Source organism: Carettochelys insculpta, chromosome 1 (genome assembly GCF_033958435.1).
Source record: "Carettochelys insculpta isolate YL-2023 chromosome 1, ASM3395843v1, whole genome shotgun sequence".
Classification (NCBI taxonomy): Eukaryota; Metazoa; Chordata; order Testudines; family Carettochelyidae; genus Carettochelys; species Carettochelys insculpta.
The window spans coordinates 282,211,513-282,229,846 of record NC_134137.1 but is presented as its reverse complement, the minus strand read 5'-3'; the positions used below and the strand labels follow the sequence as shown (position 1 = coordinate 282,229,846).

The 18,334-nt window shown below is 45.8% G+C and overlaps 1 protein-coding gene across 1 annotated transcript in view; it reads right to left on the bottom strand.

Moving 5' to 3' along the window:
* Positions 1-266: 266 nt before the first annotated feature.
* Positions 267-18,334, bottom strand: part of GRAP2 (GRB2 related adaptor protein 2) — a 60,415-nt gene continuing 42,347 nt past the window's right edge. The window contains exons 3-6 of the mRNA XM_074983913.1: positions 16,668-16,759; positions 8,132-8,251; positions 6,722-6,890; positions 267-446 (exon numbers count right to left, since the gene is read on the bottom strand). Of these exons, the coding sequence (XP_074840014.1) occupies positions 267-446; positions 6,722-6,890; positions 8,132-8,251; positions 16,668-16,759 (561 nt within the window). The remainder of the gene's footprint in view (positions 447-6,721; positions 6,891-8,131; positions 8,252-16,667; positions 16,760-18,334) is intronic.

Here is an 18,334-nt window from a genome sequence, read left to right as displayed (position 1 = left end):
GCAAAAATGATGGCAGTGCAGGCAGGATCCAGCAAGGTCATGCAGACAAGCCAGAGTTCTTGTTCCAACAACAGGGTGTAAAAAGGAGAGAAAAAGACCTGCCCCTCTCCAGAGGTCCTGTTAATAATAACTAATCAATGGATAAACTGCCAATAAATAATTACTGTAATAAAAACATCATATGTACTGTTCGCATGGAAGATCTTCTCTCTGCCCCTGAGATGCCAGAGCAGCACCATCTCAAACTGTCTTGGAGTGCTGCAGATTCACCGGGCCACTGGTGTGACATAGTTGGCAGGGAAGAGACCCAGTTTGCCATGCAGGCGCCCTTTCCACCAAGAAGGGTTAGAGTTGTCCAGGACTTCTACGATGTCTCCACTGCGGAATCCTAGCTCATCATATTCCAATGCCTCAAAGTCATACAGGGCCTGGACCCAGAGTATTTGCTGAGGAGGAGGAGACAGGAGAAGTCAGACACAACTCATATGAGTCTCCCCCACGGCTCAAACCAAAAAGATCCAGAAATGCAAAGCTGGAGAGTGAAAGGTTGATACCAGTATGGCATTCAGTGGAAGAGCCTTAAGAACCCTAGAAAGTAGAGCCTGAATAAGAGAGACACCTGAGAGTGGGTTAAAATGATCAGAAACCCTCAGTATTGCTCTCAGTGTATTCACTCTCTTTTCCCCACCTCCTAAGCAGAACTCAGGTGGCTGGAGCATACAGGAAGGGAGCACGTGACACAGAAACACCTGCTAAGGTGTCAGGAATTGCGGTATCCCATAAGGTGTAGTACACCCCCTAGACGCTATGGTTGTTTCCTGAGAGAGAGGGTCAGGTAGAGAACAGGGGCACATAGTGCAAATGACCTACCTGTGATTGCTGACGTGATGGGTCTGGAGGTCTCCGGTACATGGAAGTTGTACTTCCTTCTCCATAGTCTCTGAGGCCATGAAGCCCATCCTTCCTATCCAGGCTCCCAACACCTCTTTCCTAGAAAGTGAAGTGTAAGAGAAGAGCTATCCACATAGTCAGATGTGCAAACTGAAATCAAGGGTACCAGGGTTTCAGGATCCAGCCAGTACATATGTCATCTAATGCCTCCAAGTGATTTCTTGTCTCTGTATATTAGGACTATGTTTCCCAGGTGTTCATTGGGCTGCATGTAACACACCTAATAGGAAGGACCCCTTAGGCTGTGCCCTTTGAATCAAAAACATCAAGCTGGGTACCTGGGTGTATCTTCCCAGTTTCCCTTCTCAGTATTTAACATTTCAAATAAATGCTCCTTTGGTCATGCTTGGACCTTAGCCTAAAATGTCAGTGTATCCCACTTTGCATGTCAGCTGTCCTTGGCTGCAAATGTTAGAGTAACACAAACTCAGTTTTGCTTTAGCCACTCACGATTCTTTGTGTGTGTGTGTGTGTGAGAGTGAGAGAGAGAGAGAGAGAGAGAGAGAGTTTTTTGGATAAACATGAAAGCCCCAGGCAATAGTCTGTCTTTTCAGCTATTTCATGTATCTACTGGGTGCTGCTGAACATGGAGAGCTAGGGCAAAGGGGTGGTTAGTCTGCCTTTAAAATAGTTTGGAGCAAACCCAAGACTGCTTTACTTTGGCTGGCTATGACTGCCGAGGGACCATTTGCGAACGAAGGATTGATTGCTTTGCTCTGGTTATGCCCCCATCTATCCTTTCCCTTACTCCCTCACCAGAGTGTGCAGTAGCACAGGTACAGTACCGGTTATACTGTTTGTATGCCAGCTGGGGACGCCCCCATGTGAAGGAGGAACCAGGTGTTTTTGTCTGCCTTTGGGCTGCTCCTGCAGTGCAGAGAATGGATCAGGCCTAAGACTCTAGCCGTCTAGTTAAAAATGAGATTTATTCAGAACCGAGCTAAGAGCACATTCAAACCAGTCTGAGAGCACACCAAGTGTCCCACTTAACACTTGCCCACCCAGGTGGGTACACCTTGGAGTAGGTGCAGATAAAGAAGAAGGGCAGACAGGTCTGGAGAACACCTTCTGCTTTCTCTACTTTGACTCTTTCACATGATCAGGTATTGCATTTCATCCCTCTCCCAGCACAGGCTATGACACATTTGGATGTGAAAAGTGTGGGAGAACCCATCAAGTTCTCAGGCATGCTGGCCAACCTTACAGGATCATTTTAGCCATAATGATCAGCCATCTCATCCTAGGAGAGGGGAGGAAGTGCAGTTCTGTTTTCTGTAAATTGCAATTGTCCTTTATAGTTTCCAATTTCCTTTCTCAAAAGCCAGCATTTCAAATGCCCTTTTAGTCATGCCTGCCCTGTGGTCAGCCTTAAAGGTCAGTGTGACTTGATTCCTGTTTGCATGTCAATTGTCCATGGCCAGAAGTGTCAGAGTGAGTCAAACTCAATCTGTCTTTACAGATGCAGGAGTCATTTTTTGCTATATTTTTCTCTTACAAGAATTTCTGCTCTGTATCAAATATGATGCATTGACAGATTTGTCACAAAGTGCCCAGGATGCAATCTTGTGACATACTCTGTTTTTCTACCAACAGTCCCCTTCCTTTATATGGCTGCACCTGAAAGATGGAGTGTCCTGGGCTCTCCTTTACTGCAACTCTCTTGCCCTATGGGGCTTGGTTTTTAATCTCTTCCCCAAGCGGGACCAGTCTTCTTCACAGGTGGAGCCAATACTGTCGCAGCATCTCCTTCTTCTGAAAGGAGGCATCCCCTCTTCCCCATGGAAGCCATTTCCTACCCAAATCAGTAGAGAATGGTTGTAAAGGGTAGCAACATGCACTACTCTCTCTTTCCTCCAGTCTTTTTTTTTTTGTGCACCTTCACCATCTCTGCCAAGAACCACACACCAGCAGCTCCCAACAGAGAAGGAGAGAACTCCTGACTCACATCAGACACAGGGAGCGTATGGCATGTGCTCAACAAAACCAAACTCTTTCAGTGGTATCAACTCGCTTGCCATTCCCAACATGCACCATGGTCCAAAGATCATCATCACGTACAGCAAAAGGCGCGGGCTGCACAGCTGGGCTTGGCCCTATGGGACTTGAGAGTCATTCCTACGCATCTAGAGGGAGGGTGTTTTTCTGTGCTCCCAATATAACTTTTAGTGTTGTCCCAAGCTCAGTATTTCTCTGTACTTGGCCATTCTTGCAAGATGGGGTTTGCTGTTCCCAGCCCTCCAGTTAGAGGGGCCACAACCTGTTGAGAGAAGATTTTTGCAGGTCTGCCCCATCAGCCTTGATATTCAGAGGACAACATAGAAGTTCACATATTTATTTCAGTCCACCAGGTGTCACCATGCTGACACCATACATTGATGCTACATCACAGTGTGAGGAAACAGTCATGGCAATGCACTTAAACAATGAGGTAAACAGTCCGGCTCCTAGTGAGCAGAGACCAGCATGTTCGGTAGCCCAGGCTCAGCCCAGCTAACTGCTTTCCCAGTGGTACCTGTTGCTGCTGCTGCTGCTGCTGCTGCTGCAGGGGTTGTGAGTGATCCGCATATCGCTTGGACTTCGACACTCGGATTTCTCCAGCTGCTCCACTCATGCGGAGACCTTCCTGTGCCCCCCGTTCCAGGCTCCCACCACGCCTCCCCTGGAGTCGGGGAGAGTGAGTGATAAAGGTCAGGCCAGCTCTGCTTCCATAACGCCTTACTCTGGTAATCAGTACCCTGTCCCTTTCCCTCCCCAGGGCTCCATCTTCCCACTACGCTCTCTAGCCCAAGCGTCTACGCAAAGAGGACTCCTTTTCCTTTGGAAATCCCAGACCCTAGATTTTGCATCTTCACCACAGCCGCTCCTCATCAGAAGTGCTAGTGGGGATTTGGGGCTCTGAGTCCCAATGTGTTTGGCGTAGGGATGTGAATAGTTAACTGGTTAACGAGTAAGCCTTACCCTAAACGAATGAGGTTTACTGGCTACATTTAACTGGTGGGGGCTGGAGCAGCCCCCAGGGCCTGCTGCGGGCTGGGGGAGGCTCCAGTCTGGCTGGAGCAGCCCTGGTCTGCTGCAGGCGCAGGACTGCTGTGGGAGGAGGCGCTCCAGCCCACCCAGAGCAACTCCCATCTGTGATGGAGGTGGGAGAGGCTTCTCCAGCTCAGCTGGGCTGCAGCGGCCACCCTGGGTGCCTCCTTACCTATTTAATCAGTTAAGTGTTTAAACTTAACATTTAATAGGTTCACTAATTAAACAGGATTTTACATCCCAAGTTTGGAGCCTGCCTCTGTCCCCAACTGCACTCACAAGCTGAGCTGGGTGGGTGGTCAGCATTCCCTTCAGTACATAATCCTGTGTGGCTGAGGCCCTACACTCGCCTCAGCAGAGAGAGAAGAGCATGTCTAGAGCCTGGTTTCTTATTGTAAATAAGAGTGGCTGTGAGGCCTTTGGTTTGGTTAATCGCTCAGACCCAGACTTCCAAGGGCTCAGTGCCCAAAATGAAGCCAGATTTTTAGTAGAGCTCAGCATCCAATGTGCACTCAAATGGCTGAGCTGCTTTGAAACCTCCAGCCTTGGGCTTCAGTTTTATCTGCACCTGGCTCTACTTATTGTTAATTATTATTACCATCATCATTGCTGTAATGTCTAGGAGGCCCAGTCATGGCCCAAGACCAATGTTCCATCCACACACAGATTTTTTCCATCCATGTATGGAATAAATTTGTTGTGTACCAAGGCATGTGTGAATGTGCACCACCAGAGGAAACACAAAATCTAGCTGTGAGTGCTCTGCTAATCAACTGGACGGCATTTAAATTTTTCCTGACCAGACGCACAAGTGCACGGCTGAGAGGGAACACTGCCAACTGATGTACAAACTCTCATTGCCACAGGCTGCAACTTCTCCTCCCCCATTCTTTCATTACTTGACTATATCTTGGCATAAATATTATTCCCCTTCCTCCTTCTCCCTCCTCTGAGCCATCTTCAACTAGTTGCTTTACTAATACCGTATCTCCCAGCACCATACAGATAGTCCTCTGCTGTTGGCTCTTTCCTATATGCGGCCTCCCTTACATCCTAGTAATGCTTTTCTAGAAAACAAGCCAGAAAGGGGTCTAGCAGGAGTCAACAACACCAGACTCTTTATCGAATTGAAAAATAAATCCTGTCACCCTTTTGGAGCTGAAAACTGTGCCCACATTCAACTGATCAAGCTGAACTGCCACAGTGAACAAGTGATGTATTTTCTGCCTTGTCTCGACCCACACATCTTGGTAATTTAATGCCAGAGTCTGTTTCCTGGTATAGCAGTGCTTCAGTTACTGTAGTTACCATGTCTCCCTCTCTCTCTCAGCATTGTGTGTGCAGTGGCTGGCCGCAGCCTGTACTGCGTCATTCCCTCATTTTTGCTGGCATAGAAACAAATGGGCATTCGACAGACAGGGATTTCTCTGCTTCCACAAATGCCTTTTGCTGCCTCTTCCTTGAAGTCGCAAACTGTGCCCATGTCTCGTGAATTCTGGGACAACTTTATGCTCCCTTTTCACCACCTTTTCCCCAGTTCCTCTGTAATTCCCTGCTGTGTTCTGTAACTAATGGCAGGCCTACACTAGGGGTGAAAGTTGATCTAAGATACACAACTTCAGCTATGAGAATAGCATAACTGGAGTCAACATAGCTTAGGTCAACTTCCTCCATTGTCCCCACAGTGGTAGGCCTACAGGAGAAACTTCTCTTATTCCTCATGGTTGCAAGGAGTACAGCATTCAATTTAGCATGTCCCTACTAAATATGCTAAATCAAACCACAGGAGATCGATCTCCGCAGTGTCGATGCTCCAGTAAGTGCAGATGTACTCTAATAGGAGATAAGCAATTCCTCAATGCTGCCACATTTTCAGCTGTAGCATGGGCAGCACCCAGAGTCCATTCAAGCCGGGAAAGAAATCAGATTCAATTTTTTTCCTTCCAATTCTGTCAATAAATTTAATCTGTCCCTTGATCCCCATCCTGTTCCATCCCTAAGCCTCTGAATTTATCAGTGGCACTCTGGCTCTTCTGTACCATCCCTTCCTAAAGTTAGACCTGGCTCCCCTTCTCTGTGCTGATGCTCCTAAATCTTGACCTGTGGCACATGTGGCTTCCAGTCCTTGGGCCCCTACAGCACTCTGGAAAAGCCTCTCAGTCCTGATTTGAAGCATTCCCTACTTCAGTCTTCAGCTGGTCATAAATGGAGACAGCAAATCACACAAAGGCTACATCCACACAGCCAAGTTATTTGGAGAAAAATTCAAAACAGGGTGTGCATTGTTTCGAAATCAGTAAACCTCAGTGCTGGAGGAACAGTGCTATTTCAGATAAGTGCCATTTCAAAATAAGTACTGTTCCTTGTCTTAAAAGCACCTCTTTTGAACTAGTTATTTGGAAATAGATTGTGTTTCGAAATAAGCACAATGTGTACAGCTAAGTACTATTTCAAAGTACATTTTTGTGTGTACCAGCCCTATTTCAAAATAGATATTTTGGAACAGCTATTCCAGAATAGCTTAATTAGAAATAAGGCTGTTGTGTAAAGGTAGCCTAAGTTATATAATGTGTTTATGATGCAATCAATCAAAAAGCTAAATTGAGCCCCACCCCTAATCTAGAGACCTGACTAAGACTCTGTTGAAAGTCTCCAGAGGCAACATTTTAGCACTAAATTCATCCCATGGGATGGCTTTCTCCTGTTGGGTTTTACAAGGATGGTCTGAAAACCTTGGGTATACCTTCTCCTCTTGGCTCCCATCTCTCAGGAGGATCTGCTTCTGCCTGGAGATAGAGGAGGTCTTGTAGTACTCCACCAGTTTGTTTAGTGACTGGAATTTCTCTGTCCATAAGTAGTAGTTGCCCTTTGTATCCCGCATCACCCTGAAGTGCTGGACATCATCCTCATGCCTGTGATCAAGGCAGAACATGAACATCAGAGGATAGTGATTTTACTTTTCTCTCATTCCTTTAATCCAGAAAGATCCCAAAATCACTTTGAAGACTCTGGACCTTGTTCAGACTTGCGGAAAGTGAAGTCAGTGGCATTGTACCCGGATACTCTGGATCTGAACATGACCTTGTATGTAAAGGAGTCAATCACCAGGAGTCAATCACCAACCACAAAAATGCAGTTGACTTGATGACACAAGGCCAAATGGTAGAATAAACACAAAGTACCGGGGCTCAGACCTTTCAAAATAAGGGTGATAGGCACTTTTATGACCACAGATGGCTAGAAGCTTAATTATATACCATGTGTAGAAGACGTCAGGGCTGCGGCATAGTGCCCATTAACAACTGGACTTGCATTGACCTGAAGGAAAGAGTGCCACCGGCTTATAATCTTATCTGAGATATCTTCCTCAGGTTAATCCTTAGACAAGATGGGGACAAAGCATTGAGATTTACCCCTTCATACTTGCTGCACAATGTCCACCAGCATCCAGGTGAACAGTGGATTCCCTCTGAAGAAACATCTGCCACCTTAGGGCTGTGCAAGCCCATGCTGGGTTCACACAGGAGGGGGCAGTGTTGGGTTTGAAACAAAGACTGAGAATGGCTGGACTAAAGTAAGTAGCTGAAAAGGGAAACACTCATAGGGAGCAAGAAGCCCGGGGGCTGGGAAGTAGCGTCTCTTTGATTTATTAGTCAATGTTCATTCAGCATTTCAGTATTCAAAGTGCTACATAAATGCTAAGTATTTTTCATTATCATAGCTGTTAAGCAGCTGGCTCCTGTGCAATTTGGTCAACAGCAATTGAAAGTCATTCCCATCTGGTGGCTGCTCAGTGGCCTATGTGAAATAAATAAATGGTGTAAATCACCTCTTAATGGATATTAAGCAGCAGTCTTGGCTCATAACCAAAGCCATCATGCAAAAAAAAAGTACCTGAAAGGCACATTTTTTGCAGGGTGGGAGATGGCCTATAGAATGTTCTCTCATTTGTTCCAAAAGGAGCTGGATGACTGGGGTTGTGATTTTGGAATGGGTTATTTGCTGTCACTTTTATGGAAGATGACACATTTGAGAAGCAGAAGGTTCACTCGTACCATTCAAGCTTTCACGTAATGCCATCCTGTCAAGGGGAGGCTAGGGATAGTGGCATTAACTGAAACCAAGGTAAGAAGATACAGTAAGTAGCAGATACCTGACGGAGATGGAGAAATCACCAGGGGAGTTCTGGCTGGCTCGGATGATGAAAGAGCCAATTTCCTTGCTCATGAGTAAGTTCTCTGCCTCATGGCGGGATATCCCTTCATTAAACCATCTGTCAAGGGGAATAAATCACATGCATGTGAATAAGGGAGGTGAGTTAGAAAAAAAAAGAGGGAAAAGGTGAGAGGAAGGTTGGGAATGAGCATAGGCAGGGAACGGAGAAGCAAAAGGGACCAGAGGGTTCCGTAGGACTGTCTCCTGTTAATGACACATGTTCTCAAATTATGGTTTATACTAGAAACAGTGGTGGAGAAAATTGTCCTTACTGAAGACCAACTTTTCTCCCTTCCCCTTTCCAGTGTCCAGCCTGAATTGCTCACAAAATGTGCAGCTGCTGCTGCTCAGAAGAGAATCAAAGTGGAAATGTTTCAGCCCAGCTGCTACATACTCTGTGTGCGTGAGAGGGAAAGGTTAGTGAAGACGTAATTACTATGTGAGGTGCATAATGAGTGGTCTGATCCGCTCCTCTGAATGTGCCAGGAAAAAGCTGCTAGCATAACACCCTGTGACACAGGCACCTCAGCAAGTACTGTATATGCAGCATGGAAGGAGAGAACTTGGGTGCCAAAAATACAGGTTCATATTTGCCTGATGAGATAACAGAGCAAGCCCCGCAACTCACCTGGCAGGCGGAATTCACACGCAATAACACACACAGAGTATCACCAGCTTTTGGGATTTTTTTTTCTCCAGAGTCATAATTTTGTCTGGGCCCAGAGCCATTCTGGCAATGACCAGCGAGGCCCCAGAATTTATGAATTTATGAATTTATGCCTTCCTACTGGCAGTTTGCCTCACTTGCCTGCCTGCTGAGACAGAGCCACCAATCAAAGCTGCTACAGAAAGGTCTCCCTCCACCTTCCCATAGCAATATGAAACCATTCATACAGGAGAGGAGGGAGAAGGGTGAAGAAGCCCTCAGTCTTTTGGGAGGGGATGTCACGACTATGGGGCCAATCTCATGATTTTTTGGGATCTGACTTGCGATTTTTCTCGAGGGTGGCAACATTGCAAACAGGTCTGCTAAATTCCATCCAATGGGGGCAGTAACACACAAGGATCCCCAGTGAGAACAGTCCCTCCCGTATCTACAGGAGCAGCAACTCTAACATCTGTTTCAGGCTAGTACTATGCAAATAATGATAATAAAAAAAATTAATAGGCAATTGTGACGTTATTGGATTTTGAGATGAACATACAGAACATTGTTGCAACCACTGCTCTATGTTTGTACCAAATCTTGTGCAAAGTGGGCCAAGTGAGATGACTATTGAAAACTTATGATTCTTTGATTCTGTTTATACTGCTCATATGCATGTCTCATTTTGGTATTTGAAGTTATGAGTATTGGCCATGTTTGTTTCTGGGAGACCTCAAGAGGAGGGTTGGCAAAATGTTGTGAAAAGGTTACTAGTTAAGTGAATCAAAGTACTTGACTGACAAAGGGCCTTAATAGGAGTTAATCCACATCTGAAGAACTTTGAGGTGAACTTGCAGACCAGCAGATATGTTGTGGCTGATTGCCTCAAAAAAGAACATGGACATGTGACTTGCTCATGTGATGAGCTCCATTTTGCAAGGTACCATCACACAGCGAGAACAGTGGAATTCTCTCTGCATGGGCAAGATTATAAAAAGGGCCCTGGGGTTCCTCCATCTTTGTCATTACTCCAGCTCATCACTTCAGAAGCATATTTGCTATGAACTTGGACCCAGAAAGAACGATCATAGAATCATAGAATTCTAGGGCTGGAAGGGACCTCAGGAGTCATCTAGTCCAGCCCCCTGCCTAAAGCAGGATCAACCCCATCTAAATCATCCCAGCCATGACTATGTCAAGCCAGGACTAAAAATCTCCAGAGACGGAGATTCCACCACCTCTCTTGGTAACGCATTCCAGTCCTTTGCCGTCCTCCTGGTGAAATAGTATTTTCTAATATCCAACCTACACCTCTCCCTTTGTAACTTCAGACCATTGCTCCTTGTTCTGTCATCTGTCACCACTGAGAACAGTCTCTTTCCATCCTGTTTAGAGTCCCCTTTCAGAAAGTTGAAGACTGCTATCAAATTGCTCCTCAGTCTTCTCTTCTGCAAACTAAATAAGCCCAAATCTCTCAGCCTCTCCTCATAGGTCATGTGCTCCAGACTCCTAATTGTTTTCGTTGCCCTCCACTGAACCCTCTCCAATGCATCCACATCCTTTCTCTAATGGGGGGTCCAGAACTGGACGCAATACTCCAGATGTGGCCTCACCAGAGTCGAGTAGAGGGGAATAGTAACATCTCTAGATCTGCTGGAAATGCTTCTTCTAATGCACCCCAATATGCCATTAGCCATCTTGGCTACAAGGCACACTGTTGATTCATATCCAGCCTCTCATCCACTGTAATCCCCAGATCCTTTTCTTCTATGCTGCAACTTAGCCAGTCAGTCCCCAGCCTGTAACGATGCTTGGGATTCTTCCGTCCCACGTGCAGGACTGTGCACTTCTCCTTGTTGAACCTCATCAAATTTCTTTTGGCCCAAAACTTCCAATTTATCTAGAGCTCTCTGGACCCTATCCCTACCCTATAATGTATCTACCTGAGCCCCTACCTTAGTGTCATCTGCAAATTTGCTGATGGTGCAATCCATCCCCTCATCCAGGTCATTAATAACGATGTTGAACAGTACTGGCTCTAGAACTGATCCTTTGGGTACTCCAACCAAAACCAACCACCAACCAGACACTGAACCATTGACCACTGCCTGTTGGGCCCATCTGTCAAGCCAGTTTTCTATCCATCATACAGCCAAGCATACATATCCAATCCATACTTCCTTAATTTATGGGCAAGAATATTGTGAGAGATTGTATCAAAAGCTTTGCTAAAGTCAAGGTATATTACATCCATTGACTTCCTCATGTCAACAGAGCCAGTTACCTCATCATAGAAGCTAATCAGATTGGCTGGGCATGGCTTGCCTTTGGTGAATCCATGTTGATTACTTTTGATCACTTTGATCACTTTCCTCTCTTCCAAGTGCTCAAAAATGGATTCCTTGAAGATCACCTCCATGACTTTTCCAGGGACTGAGGTGAGGCTGACAAGTCTGTAGTTCCCTGGATTGTGCTTCTTTCCTTTTTTAAAGATGGGCACTACATTTGCCTTTTTCCAATCATCCAGGACCTGTCTCAGTCTCCACGAGTTTTCAAAGATAATAGCCAAAGGCTCTGCAATGATATCTGCAAATTCCCTCAGTACCCTTGGATGCATTAAATCTGGACCCATGGATTTGTGTGTGTCTAGCTTTTCTTAACAGCTCTTAACCTGTTCTTTCCCCACCTGGGGCTGACCACCTCCTTTCCATACTGCATTGCCTTGTGCCGTAGTTGGGGAGCTGACCTTGTCCATGAAGACTGAGGCAAAAAAAGCATTGAGTACTTCAGACTTTCCCACATCATCTGTCACCAGGTTACCTCTCTCATGCAGTAACAGCCCCAGACTCTCCCTGATAACCCTCTTTTTGTTAACTTACCTGTAGAAGCCCTTCTTGTTGCCCTTCATATTCCTTGCTAGCTGCAATTCCAGCTGTGCTTTTGCTTTCCTGATTACTCCCCGGCATTCTCCACCCATATACTTATACTCCTCCTTAGTCATCTGTCCAAGTTTCCACTTCTTATATGCATCCTTTTTGAGTTTCAGCTCACCAAGGATTTCCCTTGTAAGCCAAGCTGGTTGCCTACCATATTTGCTTTTCTTACTCTGCGTTGGGATGGTTTGTTCCTGTGCCTTCCATAAGACTTCTTTAAAATACCGCCAGTTCTCCTGAATTCCTTTCCCCTTCTTATTAGCTTCCCAGGGGATCCTGCCCATCGGTTCTCTCAGTGAGCTGAAGTCTGCTCTTCTGAAATCAAAGATCTGTATTTTACTGCTCACCTTTCTTCTTTTTGTTAAATTCCTGAAATCTACCATCTCATGATCACTGCAGTCAAGGTTTCCACGTACTTCTATTTCTACTACTAGTTCTTCCCTGTTTGTGAGCAGCAGGTCACACTGCTCATGGCCTCTGGTCAGTTCCTTCAGCACTTGTACCAGGAAGTTATCCCCAACATTCTCCAAAAACTTCCTGGATTGTTTGTGTGCTGCTGTATTGGTCTCCCAACAAATGTCTGGGTGACTAAAGTCTCCTGTGAGAACCAGCACCTGTGATTTGGAAACTTCTCTTAGATGTCTGCAGAAACTCTCATCTACCTGATCTGGTGGCCTATAGCAGACACGAAACAAAACATCGCCTCTGTTGTTTCCACTTCTAAGCTTAACCCAAAGACAATCAGCTGTCTCTTTTCCCTCCATAAACTGGAACTCTGAACATTCATATTGCTCTCTCACATAAATCACAACTCCTCCTCCTTTTCTCCCCTGCCTGTCCCTCCTGAACAGTTTACACCCTTCCATGACAGTGCTCCACTTATGTGAGTTATCTCACGAAGTCTTTGTTATTCCAAGCACCTCATACTTCTTTGACTGTGCCAGGGCCTCTAATTCCTCCTGTTTATTTCCCAGGCTTCTTGCATTTGTGTACAAACAGCTTAGCTAATAAGCTGATTGGCTTACTTTCGCCTTTTGAATGAGTGGTCCTCCTTTGTTATACTTTCTTCCTTCCCCACTTACCTCAGGGCTTGGGTCATCATCCAGTGACGAACCTAGTTTAAAGCCCTCCTCCCTAGGTTTGCAAGCCTGTCCTCAAAGATGTTCTTTCTACTCTTCGTTAGGTGGATCCCAAAGCTTTCTAGCAATCATTGCTCTTGAAACAGAATCCCATGGTCGAAGAAACCAAATCCCTGTCTCCAACACCACCTGGGCAGCCACGCATTTACTTCCTGACAGATGATGTATTCCAGAGACTTTTAACATGGTAGTTTATTCCATCTCTGCTAAGAGCCTGGACCAGGAACTTTAAGTTGGTGTATATAGAGTAATTTAACAATTTTACTTTTTCTTTCTTTCTTTATTTCAATAAACCTTTAGATTTTAGATTCTAAAGGTTGGCACAGCATGCTCGTTTGGGTGAGATCTGATGTATCAGTTGCCCAGGGAAAGTGGGTGACCCTTTGGGATTGGAAGAACTTGTTCAGATATGGTAAGATTGGTTTTCATAACCTCTCATCTGTGTAAGGAGGGGTATTGGTGGTGTTGCAGGAGAAACTGTAGTGTGTGAGGGGGTTGCTTGTGTGCCTTCTCACTGGCCAGCATGGCACAGAAGTGTTCTGTTTGACTGATTTGGTATGCCTTATAGTGGAGGACCCTGGTCTTGGGCTGTAAGTAGCCCTGTTTTAAGCAGTTTGCCCTGATTTGAACCTCTCAGCAGTGCCCCAGAAAACCTATAATGTTAGAGCAACACACTTGGCAGTGTGGGGAAAAGCCCCCACATCCTCAGTCCTGTAGTGCTGCAGCACTTTGGAAGAAGGAGGGCAGAGGGCCTATAACTTCAGGGAGGATTTCTGTGAATCTAAAGAGGATTGTAAATCTATTACACAGTAGTATTTAGCGTGTCAGGCTGGTGCATTTTGCTATGTATTTAGACCCATGGAAATCCTTCCTGAAACTGCAGTCCTCTCCATCCTGGTCCTCTGGAACTTGCTGCAGCGTCACAGTGGAGATCGATGTATCAAAGACATCTCTGTTTGTGTGCTAGAGCCTAAGTTCTGCTTGGAAAGCAGAGACTTCAAAGGAGCAGGAAGAGCTGACAGGGTGTGGATGCCACATGCTTGCTGTGTTATCACTGACAATCAATGTTTAGACAATAGACGGGCTTCTCATGTAGCATCACACTGACCTCTAGTGGATAGAATGAAACTCACAGATGTGTGCGTGCGTGCGTGTGTGCGTGTGTGCGTGTGTGTGTGTATTAGTGAGACTTAGGAGGGAGGGAGGGAAGGCTATTACCTCACTATATCCTGTTTAAAGAGAGGAAGCCCCTAATCTTCCTCTTCTGCCCAGTCTTTGTCACTGTTCCCAAGACGCCATAATCTTTAATAAACAATGATAAGTCCTGTGGCACTTATAGACTAACAGATTTTTCTGGAGCATAAGCTTTCATGGGCAAAGACCCGCTTTGTCAGATAGATGTCGTGGAGGTTCCAGAGGCAGTTCTTAAATATACAGGCTCATGAAAAAAAAGGGAATGCCAATCAAGAGGAAGGCCAGAGTTAATGAGGTAAATTTAGTCAGTGAGGATGTGGCCCACTTCCAGCAGCTGGTGTGGGGAGATGTGAACACCAAGAGAGGAGAAACTGCTTTTGCAATTGGCCAGCCACTCCCAGTTTCTGTTTGATTTTTGGTTGATGGTGTCAAATTTGCAAATGAATTGTAGCTCTGCAGTTTCTCTTAAGAGTCTGTTTTTGAATTTTTTTTTTTGTTGCAGGATGGCTACTTTTAAATTTGTTACTGAGTGTCCAGGGATAATGAAGTGTTCTCCTTCAGGTTTGTGTATGTTACCATTCCTGATACCTGATTTGTGTCCATTTATTCTTTTACATAGAGACTGTCCAGTTTGGCCAATGTATACGGCAGAGGGGCATTGCTGGCACATGATAGCGTATATTACATTATTAGGTGTGCAGGTGAATGAGCCCCTGATGGTGTGGTTAGGTCCTGTGATGGTGTCACTGGTGTAGCTATGTGGGCAGAGTTGGGACTGAGGTTTGTTTCAGGTTTCTGAATTAAAGTTACTGTGGTGTGGTGTATCACATCTTAGTAAGACTCTTCTGAACAACAGTAGCAAGAAAATCACTTAAGAGTAACAAGCATTTTGGGGCTGTTAGGACTGAAATAGGGGATATTTCAGGGCAGGACAAAGGTGCATTGACAGGGTGGTGTGTGGCATTTTGCCACAATACCTGTCTGCCTTAATCTGTACCATGATGTATGAGAGAGAAAGCGCTGACAAAACATACACACAGGCTAGGTCTATGTTTGTGGCAGCATGCAGAGTACAGGCACTAGGTGTGTAGCTACATGCCACAGTTAAAAACAGTCTGCACAACGCTTGTCACTGCAGTGTGTAGGGGCATGCTGCAGTGAGAGGCTGCAGCCAGGGTGACTGGGCAAGAAAATGGCAGATGAAATTCAGTGTTCAGAAATGCAGTGCAGCGAACATTGGAAACCATAATACTAACTAGCCATATAAAATGATAGGGTCTAAATTACCTATTATCACTCTAGAAAGAGATCTTAGAGTCATTGTGGATAATGATCTGAAAACATCCACTCGATATCCGCTGGCAGACAAAAAGGCTAACAATGTTAGGAGCCATTAGGAAAGGGATAGATAACAAGACAGAAGATATCATATTGCCTGTGTATAAATCTATGGTACGCCCACCTCATGAATACCATGTGCAGTTCTGGTTGCTCTGTTTCAAAGAAGATGCATTGGAATTGGAAAAGGTACCGAGAAGGGCAACAGAAATAATTAAGGGTATGAAACAGCTTCCTTATATGGAGAGATTACAGGAACTAGGACTTTTTAGCTTGGAAAAAGAGAGTGCTAAGGGAGCATATGACAGGGAGCTATGAAATCTTGGTTGATGAGGAGAAAGTGATAAGGAAATGTTATTTACTTCATGAAATAAAAAACTAGGGGTTACCCAGTGAAATTAAGAGGTTGCAGATTTAAAACAAACGAAGGAAGTACGTGGTCACACAGTGCACAGACAAACTGTGGAACTCCCTGCCAGAGGATATTCTGCAGGCCAAAACTACAACAGGGTTCCAAAAAGAGCAAGTTAAATTCAGGGAGGATAGCTCCAGTGATGGCTGTTAACCAGGATGGTTAGAGAAGCAACACTGTGTTCTAAATGTCTCTAGCCAGGGCTCTCCCAGGGACAAGGCCAGGGCAACCCCCTCCAGTGACCCAGGTGTGGGGCTTTTGGCAACCCACCCCAACATCACAGGCCCCATCCATTCCCCACTCCTTCTCCATCCTGCCCCCTCACTCCCTTCCCGACAAGCTTGGCTGGGGATTACCTGGGACAGTGAGTGGTTCCTGCGGGCTAGGATCCCAGATTTGAAAACAGTGCCACCAGCAACCAGCAGCACGGAAGTGAGGGTGGCACGGCATGGTATTGCTGCTCTTACTTCTGTGCTGCTGCTGGTGGCAGCACTGCCATCAGAGCTGAGTGGCTGGAAAGTGGTAGCTGCTGTACCCCACCCTAGATCCCTCCTCTGGGCAGTGTCCTCTGTTTGGAGGCTTGAAATATAGTAAGCCTATGTAGAAAGTCTATGTAGTGTGTACACCCTGGAAGTTCAGGCATGTAGGGCACTCTCCTCACCTCACTAAAGCCATGCCTCACCTGCACTGCTATTGATCACTAGGTCAGCTGGGTGTGGTGTGCCTGTACATAGTACCCTAATTGTACATACACATGCCCAACAAAACTCCTGGAAATTTTCAGGGGAAATACCTGTGATCCTTGTACTTACACGGGAATGTGAATATCAATGAAGTTCTTGGGGACATATCCCTCGTGACTTCTCAGCTCAGCCCTGTACCACTCTTCCTGGGAGCTTAAAATCTGCAGCAGAGACAGAATGAATCAGTGAACCTACTTGGGAAAGGTACTCAGAAGAAGTTACGAGAAAAAGGGGGTTTGGAATGATTTGGAAGAATTAAAGCAGACCAGATTGGGTTTGTTCATGCTGGGAGCTCTGAAATCATACAACACCCCACTGTTCCCCTGGCCACCCCACATATGTACACTGCAGCAGAGCTGGTAGCCAGAGGCCAGTTCAGTGCAAATAAAGCAACGAGGATGGTATGGTGGAATTAGAGGGACTGCTTGTTAGTTTTATCCATACTCCTGGATAAATGTCCAGGAGGCTGGGGAACTTGCACTGCACAGCTCTCATGCCTACGTGATAGAGGAGTCTGCTCTGAAGGACTTAGTGGGGATTTAATGAGATCTTTGTGTTGTTTTTAATGGTTTGCCCTGGAGTGGCCCAATTTGACAAGAGATGAAAAAGCCCTGAAAAATTCTGCTGTGTAGGAATGTGTGTGTGTGTGTGTGTGTGTGTCTTTGAGCATGTTAGCGGGTATCGTTGCGTGTCTTAGGATTAGGGAGTGACTCTTCAGCTGTGCAAAGATGGTTCAAAGCCAGTTTTCTGCTCCCCTAGATCCTAGTGGTGCCAGGGGACAGCCTGTAATGCAAATTCAAGCAACCTCAGGGTTATGCCTACTATTCCCAGCTGGGATGTTTGCTAGGGACGTTGTACTAGCCAAGGATTGCTGGAATGTGTCATGCTGTACCTCCACCCCATTGCCCCCAACACGGCTGGAAACCGGAGGTGAGGGAACAAAGGGCACATAGCTACCACTGCTGCCAGCGGACATGATTTTATTGTGAGCTTTGTGGTATTTGGTGTTTTTCTTAAAATTCCAGCTCCAGGAGGCAAATGCACATGGGAGAGTCTCAGCTTTTTCTTTTCTTTTCTTTCTTTTAAATGGAAGTTTCTAGCGCTGAGGGTTGTAGAGAAAAGCTCAACACGTGAGCCCCGAGAGGCTCCGGAAACAGAAGGCAACACAAATATTCAAAATATATAATTAAAAACCATTTAAAGCCATATTTTAAAACCTTTGGGCTTCACAGTCCTGAGACCATTTCTCCATTGCCTGACCCTGTTGTAGCACTTCCACCTGGCCTAAGGGAGGGACTGGGCAGCTAAAGATTTATGACTGGCTAGCTGTGAGGGTTCTCTGGCTTGTTGCCTGTTGATTCCCCCATAAGATGAGCCCAATTTAAAGTGGCTTTGTGCAGCTCCAAGCAAACCAAATGGGATACACCTTTTTTCTTCTTTGTGGCTCAATACGGGGTATGATTGCATGTCAGCAACCCCTTCTTCCCTCCTGCCTGGAGACTGCTCTGCTAGTAGCTAGGTTTCCGGTGCCATCCACCTGCAAGCTCTTGGTGTGCAGACAGGCCCCCCGTGTTGTTCTCTCAGCACAGGGGTGGGAGGGTGGTGGATTTCCTCCTGTTGCTTGTTGGTTCAGAGCCTCGCGCTTCCTGTTCATTTAATCTCCACATCAATACTGTTTACCTTATCTCCTTTGCCAATCAGTTAAGATAAACCCCAGCAGGTTGCAGTGTAGGGCG